This window comes from Pterocles gutturalis, unplaced genomic scaffold (genome assembly GCF_000699245.1).
Source record: "Pterocles gutturalis isolate BGI_N339 unplaced genomic scaffold, ASM69924v1 scaffold19583, whole genome shotgun sequence".
NCBI classification, from domain to species: Eukaryota; Metazoa; Chordata; class Aves; order Pterocliformes; family Pteroclidae; genus Pterocles; species Pterocles gutturalis.
In genome coordinates, this window is record NW_010126060.1 from 22682 (window position 1) to 32491 (window position 9810).

The 9810-nt window shown below is 52.6% G+C and overlaps 1 protein-coding gene across 1 annotated transcript; it reads right to left on the minus strand.

The window, feature by feature from the left end:
• Nucleotides 1-1143: 1143 nt before the first annotated feature.
• LOC104458152 (fatty-acid amide hydrolase 1-like) lies at nt 1144-9072 on the minus strand. Its single transcript, XM_010078838.1, has 14 exons — nt 8963-9072; nt 8143-8286; nt 7680-7813; nt 6643-6849; nt 6189-6229; nt 5551-5675; nt 5192-5317; nt 3982-4079; nt 3500-3599; nt 3155-3195; nt 2540-2579; nt 1846-1954; nt 1350-1509; nt 1144-1258 (listed from the first exon to the last, which is right to left on the minus strand). Exons 1-14 carry the CDS (start codon nt 9059-9061, stop codon nt 1144-1146), a joined length of 1539 nt encoding a protein of 512 aa, XP_010077140.1. The 5' UTR covers nt 9062-9072.
• Between the last annotated feature and the right edge of the window lie 738 nt (nt 9073-9810).

The window sequence follows — 9810 nt, forward strand, 5'->3', positions numbered from 1 at the left end:
GTGAAAAAACCCACCCGAGCTCTCCTGGGATTTGGCTTTACATAGCATTCAGTGCTGGGATGCCTGGAGCTCCCTCACTCCTGTTTCCAAAGCTTGCTGATAAAGAATCATGGTCCTGAGGGCTGCTTTCTCCTAGGCTGGGATAAACCTCTGCCCAGCCCTTGAAAAGACCCCATGCTGCTGCATGACTCTGGTTTAAACAACAATAGTACATTAAAAAAACAAACACAAATCCTGCCAGAGCTTTGTTACAATCCGCTTGTCACATTGCTGCATTGGGAAAATGCCTTTGCATTGCACTATCCCTTTCTGGGCCACCCTTGGAAACCTGCCGGGAGCAGCCGGCACTGCCAATCCTGATGTCGGCAACTGCTAGGGGCTGGGAAGCCCCACTGGAAAATCTGGCGTGGCCCCTCGCCTAACGGGAGGGGGTGTGCAGCGCAGGCTGTCCAGCTGGCCGTCTGACACTGGCACGCTGCTTTATACGTGCAACACCGTGAGCTGAAGCACTTCACTGCTCTGGGGACAGCAGGAGCAGGTGTCTGAAGGAGATGGCAGTGAATAGTCACTCCAGATTTCCCCTCCGTGGCATGCAGGATGCCAGCAGCTCTGTGCTGTGGGAAGCGGTCCAGCTCCCTCCCTGCTTGCCAGCGCGTGCAGGCAGGCGCAGCTTTGACCTTGGATTGCTCATCTGTGTCAGGGAAACCACCAGATTTTGTCTTCAGGGAGCTGAGAATGGAGGGGAAAATCCCTCTTCCTACAGCACTCTGAGTAGGAGTCTGAACGTCTTAGACAAAACCAGTCCCCGTGCCTCAATATTCCCATTTGTAAGAGAAAGATCATGTTCTTGCACTTCCCTAGGAGGTGTTAGAGGGTTATTAAAATCCAGCCCAACCCCACACACAAACACACACCTGACATGAGACTCTCAGATAACAAAAAATACTGTATTAGGACAGTGATTGGAAGTGCTCCACCACTGCAGAGCTCGCCTGGCTTTCCCCTTGCACCCCAAAGCCAGCAGCCAGCCCAGCCATCACCGCATCCTTGTGGAGGGGAACACGAGTCCTGCGGGCGATTCAGACCAAAGGGTGATTGGTGCTGATGTGACCTGGGATCCTGCTCTGGGCGAGCACACGGGACTCAGATGAACCTGTTTTTCTTCAAGATGAGTGTCTCCACCTCCTTCATGAACCGGAGGCACAGCTCCTCTTGCCACGGCAAGGCCACGCACTGCACAGCCACAGGCAGCCCCACACTGCCATGAAAAGCCTGTGGCACAAACAGAGGAGGAGAGGGCAGAGGGATGTCCAGGGGAAGGGACGGGGATGTTCGTGCCCCTGGGGAACCTGGCGCCACTTACCTTTGCCAGGTTCCGGTCCCACCAGTCTCGAAAGTACCCCTGGTAGCTCTTCAGCTCCTCCTCGTCCTCATCCGTCACCATCGTGACGGGGACCACACCGGCAGGGAAGTCCAAGGCGTTGTAGAGCATGGTGTAGCTGACTGCCACTGGGGGAGAGGAGCAGCTCCCAGTGCCAGCCCCGCGCAGGGAAAGCCTTCACCCCCCTCTGTGTACATGACCTTCCAGCTAACGGGGTGCTTGCCCTGGGTACTCAAGGGCTGCGGGATGGAAACCTGTCCCCTGGCTCCCACAGACACTGGGGGACTTGTCCTGGGTGTCCCCCACGGGCTGGAGCTGCAGCTGCCCCAAGAGCTGAACTTTTCCCACCGCTGGCCAGTGCCTTGGGGGTGCAGGGAGGAGGAGGAGGAATGTTTCCCATGGATACTGGTGGAGTGCCGCACAGGGGCATGCTGAAGGCAAAGGTCCCCCGTCAGCAGTCCTACCTGAGAGCTTCGCAGGGTAGCCGATGCTGAGAGCTGGGCCAAGCATGGGACAAAGCATGACATCCAGATTCAGCTTTTTCCACTGGGCGATGAACTGGTGGCAAAACTCCTGAGGAGGAAATGCACTGGTGGTCAGTGGGGTGGAGGTGCTGTCCCATGGCTGCTGGCTGAGGCTCTCCTGGGGTGCCCAGCCAGGCTCTTGGCCCTTCCCCAGGAGTATCCATCAGTTTTGGGGTGAGCTACATCAGGCCTGATCCTGCTAAAACCCAGCAACCTTTTGCTGCCTGGCCATGTCCCTCCCAGCGCACAAAGTACCCTCCCCCCTGCTAAAACTGTAGGTGGGAAAAGATTTGAGTGCAGGGGCATGTGGGAAGCTGGGACAAGGACATGGGTCTTGAAGAAACTAGAGGGGAAATAAAGGCAAGTCTGCTGCAACCGCTGGCCTATGTTTTCAGCGCAAGGGTTAAAAATTCAGGTCTGATTTGGGATGATGAATGTGTCTACGTGTGGTCCCAAGCCTTTAAATGTGCTGAGAACTTGCCCATCCAAGTGGTATCCACTGAGGAGTGACATATGTTCCTAGCTCACATCACCAGTGACTTGATCATCTCCTGACCTTGGGGGGTGCTGAACCTGCCTCTTCCCAAGAAGAAATAAACCAAAAACTGTCTAACTCCAAATTGCTATCCTTTACCTCAATTTCATGGTGAAGGCTCCAGACTTCATCCACAGTGCTGAAAAACAAAACAAAACCAATGAAAGGCATCAAGGGGTGCTGCAAAGAGCAGCTTTAGGGGTAGGGAAGAGCATCAAAAAGCAGCTGGGCATAGGTTAGCTCTGCTCCTGGAGCTGCAGCCACGGGAAGAGAGGACTTTGGCAAAGTCCTGGCTTTCCTCTAAAGGGATTTGAGTCCTTTCTCACCACCAACTGCCCAAGACTGACACTGCAGCAAGGAAGAGCAAGCCTCCTTCCCTGTGCACTTCCCTTCCTCCTGTCTGACAGGATCCCTGCATTACGGCATTAACCAGTGCTGAAGCTGACACTCTATTTCATTCCCACAAGCTTCATACATTTGCTGAGCAAGAGACTGTGAGCCACCGCCCTCGTTCCCATCCCCAGTACTAGAACATGTTGCCAAACTCTGCAGGGTTATGGTGTTGACATAAACCACTCTCAGTTTGTTCCCACGCTGGTGTTATTTTCTCAGATGCATGCATCTAGGGCAGCATCCCTAATGCAGCACACACTACTGCTCTCCCAAAGAGAAACCCAACTCTTCACACATTTGCTCAGGCTCAGATTTACTCACTTTGCTCTCATACTTCTTACGATACCTGAAAGTCGAGGCACCTGAGAAGGAGAAAGTGAAAAAAGAGAAAAAAATTTACATTAAACCCAGCCCTGTCCTCTGAGACAGCCCCATCACAGATACAAAGGACTGACTCAGTGCTCATGGGCAGGACTCATGGATTTTTCCCCCCCCAAAGTGGGGAGAGCAGGAACAGAAACAGCATCAGTCCAGTTTGGAGATGTGTCTGAGCATAGCCAAAAGCAACGCCTGGACACTTCTCTATGGTAAAGCCATGCAATGGGAGACAAGTTATTCACCACCTATTGCTTAACTCCATCTATGCTAGAAAGAAATGGACCTTACGAAGGGTTTGGCAATCCAGGAGAGGAGAGTTTTTAGCCAGTTTGGTGACTTCGCCAACCAGAACAACAGCCCCGTGCTGCTTTTCTCCAGCTCCCCTTCGCTGAAAGAGAAAAGGGTGTTAGCTGAGCAGCGTTAGGAAGCAATCACAATAGATCAGCTTTCACAGGTCAACCCCTCTGAACAGCATAGCTAAGTGACAAAAAGAGGTTTGCTCCATTCCTTTGGGCTCCTCTAAGTCTCGCTATATTTATGGGATATCAGCACCTGGCTTCCCTTCATCTGTCAAACCTGGTAACAACCCCAAAGAGACACAAGGTTCAGCTGAATCGCTTGACGGCAAGCTCTCCAGTAAATCCCAGTGCAGATCAGTCACTATCTACATCCAGTAGAGCTGCTACCTGTAACTGGACACGAGCCAGACCCCGGGGAGGATTTTCATAGAAAGGCACCGATCCCACCAAACCATTCCAGGCTATACTTACAATTTCTTGACAAAGGAGGAGGCCCCATCTGCAAACAGTCCCCTGATGCAGAAGTTAAAGATTACATAGTCCACATTTGCAAGTTCAAAGGGCACCAGCTGGAAGGACAAGGGAAGAGGAGTGAGTGGCACAAGCACAATCAGCTGTGTGGGAGAAGCCATCGAGGGCTCACAATGGGCCAAGCTGGGCTGAGGTTTTCCTGACAAGCCATCAGGAAAGGCCCCCAGGTCCTCCCCATATCACCCATCCTTCCCTGAAAAGGCAGTTTTCCCTTTGAGCAACAACTGATGAGTCAAAAGATACAGGATGGGCTTGGCCCCCTGATGTCCAAGCAGCCCCAAGGCACAAAGCTCCCTTCCAAACTGGCAGTGGGTGACAGAGCATGAGTTTGTGCTTCCCGCTTCGCTCCTGATCGCTGTGCAAGGGGAAAGGGGAGGCGTGCAGCCATGACCATGCCTCATGCACAGGAGATGAATTCCTGAAATGGCAGAAACGAGGGAGGAGACAACATCTGCTCAGCACCCCAGAAACCCGAGACCCTAGAAATGGGTCTGGGTCAATACAGGACTGCTTGGCTATAAAAGATCTGCCACCTGCAACTGCCCTTTTATTTTCCCTTAGGTCCTTATTTTCAGATACAAAAACAGGAGGGGGCTTTCCATGCAACATGCAATGTGGAACTGCTTGCCAAAGGATATGATGCAGAAGAGGTGAAATTGGCTTGAGAACAGACTAAACAAGTACTTGGACAACAGCTCGTCACAGCCACTGAAAGGAGGTGGTCCATCAGGCTCAGGAAATACGCTGAGCCGACAGTAATCACACACCACCAGGACTGTAAGCTCCCTGCTGGGTTGCGCAGCACCCAGCACCATGTGGATCTCAGCCAGGGCATGAGTAAATGCACCCACACCAGAGACAAGTCATAACAGCTGTGTGTCTGCTCCTCAGCATGTGTTATCACAGGCTCCCTTTTGTGTTCACCTAAAGAGCACTGAGATCCTGCTGAGAGGAGAAATCAAGTTGCAATATAACGAATTTCTCTTTTCCAGAGGCAGCTATCTACTTTCATCAAAGCTGTGGGAAGCTGAGTAGATTCTAGGCCCCCTTTCCTTGCCAAATTTGCTTGATGTTCACCCATGTGTCCCAAAGACACGGCAGCAAGGAAGAATAGATGCAGCACAACTGCTGGGTTCATGCAACATCCTACCGTGTGGCCAGCATCCTCCAACAGCTGCTTTGTCTCCCGAACGGCGCGTCTCATGGCAGGGCTCGGCATGGTGAAGAAATCGGTTTCATAGTAGCCTATGCGGAGGGGCTGCGTGCTGGAATACACCTGCAGAGCAAGGAAGGGTGCCAGCTGACAGGATGCCAGTGGCATCAGGAGACAGCAGCACACCCATGCCGCAGGGTGAGCCTGGAAAGCAGCGCATCTCTCGCCCACGTGCCCACCCACAGCACGCGGCAGGTTGGAACGGGTCCTGGATGGCTCTCATGGGCTACCGGTGTTTTCAGCTTGAGTAATGGCAGCTCTTCTCAAAGATGTTTGTTCCCCTTGAAGTCCTTTACCTCTTCATTGAAGGGGAGGGGAGGCACGGTGCTGTCCAGGTCAAACATGTCCTTGCACAGGAGCGCCCGCATGCCCACCGCCAGGCTCTCCACGTCTTTCGCCATCGGCCCCACTGCTGCGGCCACTGGAAGAGACCAGAAGACAGCATTCATGGTTGGGGGTCTTTCAAGGGCATGTCCAGCGGAAGCAGGAACTCTTATCATTGTTTTGACTTAGTTGGCAACAGTTCCTCTTTGAGACTGGGCTGGTGATGCCAGCAGGTGCCTTCCCACCAGCAGGCCCATGGTTATGGACCCAGAGTTGTTATCCAACAACATGTGCCCTGATGTCTCCATTTCATGATTTACAAAACTAAACAAAAAGCTTTTTTATCATGACACAAGGACAAGACACCTCCTCTGACTGCTCATCCCACCTCCCATGAAGCAGTGTCAGACAACCCATCAACTGTGAGGCTACAGCGTGTGTTGAGGTTTATGTGTTACACAAGCTGCTCCTCTTGGCTCATGCACATTCCAGTTTGTCAGGAATCACAGTATAGGGGCGGCTCTCTGAGAAAGTCCCTGAAAAAGAACCTGGTTCCCTCTCTGAACATGTTGGAGAAGGTCCTCCCTGGGGTACAACCACTAGTTCCTACCTGCCTTCTGCCCAACGACACCAGCAATGATTCCTTTCTTACTGTGAAGAAAAGACACAAAATACAGCAGCTGAGTAGTTTTCACAGAAGGTAAAGGCTTTAAGCAGTATCAAGTGGTAATGAAAGTACCTCCCTTCCTTTGCAAATGCCAAGATTGGCAGAAGGAAGGGCCAAGGGGAAGCCCAAGAGACACCCAGCTTAGGGCAGAATGATTTATACCCCTTCGGTTCCCTTAGCATGCAGGTGGAGAGGTTTCCCTGTCTCTGTTCCAGGGGAACCAATGCTTCTCTCCATACAGGCCCCAAAAAACGCCAGGCAGGAGGGAGAAACAAGCCCTTCCCAGTTCCTCCCCAGTTCCCCCTTGGCCACAGGAACAGGAGCATCCCAGTGCAGTGGCGGGCAGGGTGGCAGGGGGGTCTCACCCAGAGACATCACTGCGTGTGGCTCGCAGTACCTGAGTCTGTTCCCGGTGGGTTTGAGTGCACAGACCCCACAGAAGGCAGCAGGGAAACGCAGGCTCCCTCCGACATCCGTCCCAAAGCCCAGGATGGACCCACCTCCTCCTACAAGTGCCCCTTCTCCTCCAGAGGAGCCCCCGGGGCTTCTGGTGTAGAGCAGAGGGTTGAACGTCTGACCGAAGATCAAGTTCTTGCAGTCATAGCTAAAGGGAGAGAGAGATGGCAAATGAGAGGAGTGTAGAGATCTGTTGCTGTGCACCCCCCTACAAAAAGACTGTCAGAAGGTAATTAGGTAATTCACTAGTTGCTACACTGACATCACTTAGTCTGAGGGAGCTTCCCAAAGCTTCCCTTTGCTGAGCCCCTGCTTGGGAACAGGCCAAATGCCAGCTGCAGTGATACCTGAACATCGGATTCCCCCAGGAACTGCTGCAAAATTCTGATAATCCCTGAGACAACCTCTTTGTGTGGCTTTTTTTAAAGGTGGTCAGTCACTGCGGCGTCACCTTAAGACAGGCTTTTCCTACGGCTGGCAAACAGTCATCCACCGAGGAGCTTTGCCAGAGTTCACCTGGCAGGACACAGGGAGGCTGGCAGGGTGGCTGTCCAGCAGAGCACACCTGACCTCACCCCGTATCAGTGACATCACGAGTCATCTTGCCAGACAGAGAAGGAGGTTTGGAGGCAGGATAATTTAAGGTCGTTAGCTTAACTAGCTTCCCCTTCATGAACGTGCATTTGCACTGTATAGTTAGCAGGACTACCTCTGAAGGAAAAAAAACCCACAAACCCAATTTAACAACACACAGTACAGGAAAGAAGGGCAGTGATTTCTCTTCTCTTTTGTTTCTTTGTTTCATTTGGAACTAGAACTAATTTTCATCCCAAGTGTAATCGCGTTTACTTTTTTAAGTAAAACTTAAAAGACATGAAGGATGGGGACCAGGTGTTGTTATTTAAAAAGAAGTGTGAAATGAGAATTAGACTTGATAGAAACCCCCATTTGAGATGAGGGAAGGGAGCGCCCACCTACCTGATGAGGGACTGGGGAACATTGGTTTTGACAAACGGAATTGCTCCCTGTCTCCTGAGCACCTGCACCACCACGCTGTCCTCTGCCGCGGGTTTATTGAGGTTTTTTATAAACCCTAGTGTGGAATCATGGCCCTGGGAACATAGAACAACGAGGTTTCCAAATGGAGGACTGCAGTTCCCCCTACCCCCTATTTTTATCTATATATATATATGAGAATGTGCATGCACCTCCAACAACCCACCCGTCATGCATGTGTTGCGTAGCATACTGGTAGTAAATCTGACCAGCTCCCTGTTGGCTCATGTGGGAGATGGGCAGCAAACCCCAACACCTGCCAGTGCAGGCTATCCCACATCAGCTATGACAGAGTCCAACCAGATCCTGAGGTCAAACCTTCCCCCACCATCAAACTTCAAACCACAGGGATTTCAGGATACAGGCGGTATCACGCTGGTGGTACCTGGCAGTCGATGGAGTCTTTGATGCTGACAGGCACCCCATAGAGCAAACCCAGCTTCCCCGACACCTTCGCTTTCCGAAGCTGGGTCTCACTTTCCTGCAGATACTCTGTGATGCAGTTGGTTTCTGTGGCGATTTGCAGGGCCTTGGGGAGAGCAGGCAAAGACCACAGGTGAGACACAGCCCAAAGCGCTGCACAACAGCCTTCTGTTTTGTAAAGGACACCTGTCTCTGCCCCATTTTCCACCTCCCCATCTGGGCAGACACTATCAGGGCAGCCCTCCCTGTTCCTTCCCAAGACATTTTTATGCCAAACTCCAAAATGTTGTCTGGACACAGGAGGACCATAGCACCAGCCGATGCATGATGGAGAGAGGCACTCAGGCTGTTCTCTCGATTGAGCTTCTGAGGTGGCATAAAACCCCCGAGTGGGAACCCAGGAGGTGATCAGAGCATTCTGGCAAAAGAAGAGAATGAAAGCAGACACTGAGTCTTTGAGGTTCACCAACCCATTTGGAGATGGAGGGCAGACAACAGCAGCACTCTGCAACTTCCCTACAGCTATACCTGCCCCTGGGAAGGTATGGGCTCTCCAGATGCTGAGCTTGCTGCTCCCCAAGCCACGAGCCATGGCAGCCAGGCACCAAGCTCTGCCCTCGCTCACAGAGACGCATGGCAGAGCCCAGCACTAACCAATGAGCAGTGACAGCTCAGCAGCATTTGAACCAAGTTTGAACCAGCATTTCAACCTTGTGCTGGGCTTCTCCTGAGAGTCAGCCCCACCACGGGTGAGATGCTGCCCCACCACCCTTGGTCCTCACCTTGCCCACATAGGCGTAGAAGACGTGCTCCAGAGGGAGGGAGCCATCCCGGAGTTTCCTGGAGAGTTCCGGCAAAGGCAGCGAGAGAATAGAGACCATATTCACAGAAGGATTCTAAGGGAAACATTGAACAGGCAATGACACATCTCTACCTCAGCTGGTCAGCTCCTCCTCTCCCCTTGGTGCCTACTGTAACCCATCCTAAAAATACCTGCCATTTGGTGGCCACATGCAATATCTGTCTCAAGACCACAATCCTGCTCCTACCCTGATACCAGTGAGCATGGGGTGAAACCTGCAGGGCAAACAGAAAGACAGGCTTTCTGAAGCTTTGTCTTCCTGGCCAGACCAGTCTCACCAAGCACCCGCTGTTTAAGAGAAAGCTTCCACGCAGCCTTCTTCAGACAGCTTTCTGCTGGGCCTGGGGGAACTGCTCGGTGGAATATTCTCTGTTGAGCTGCTGTGGGAGTTGGCAGCATGGTTACAGACATTGCTCCAGCAAGAAATGACACCAGACCTGGTGCCAGCACTTCTCTCATCACCAAAGGAAATGCACAACCAGGGAGATCCTTGGCTGACAGCAGAGAGGTCATTGCTGGGCCAGCAGATTTCCTCGCCACCTACTAAATACCATGAAAAAAGCACCAAACCTCATCCCCCAAGCTGGACTCTGAACCTGAGTGAGTCAACTCCAGCCACGGGTCAGGCAGTTTGATGGGGGCATGGGGCGGCTGAGCCGGATTTCTGGGCACCGTGCCTCGGCTCCGGGGGCACCGCACCCCATCTCTGCGGGCAGCGTCCCGGGCTGCGCGGCAGCCCTTTGGCCCCTGCTGATAACACACCGCCTC

Excerpts from the sequence above, each read along its gene's own strand:
- LOC104458152 (XM_010078838.1), bottom strand. The coding sequence starts at position 9,061 with ATGGTCTCTATTCTCTCGCTGCCTTTGCCGGAACTCTCCAGGAAACTC. Across the intron at positions 7,814-8,142 it reads AAGACTCCATCGACTGCCAG|GGCCATGATTCCACACTAGG; the intron begins GTACCACCAGCG and ends CTATGTTCCCAG. Across the intron at positions 3,196-3,499 it reads CCTGGATTGCCAAACCCTTC|GTGCCTCGACTTTCAGGTAT; the intron begins GTAAGGTCCATT and ends TCTCCTTCTCAG.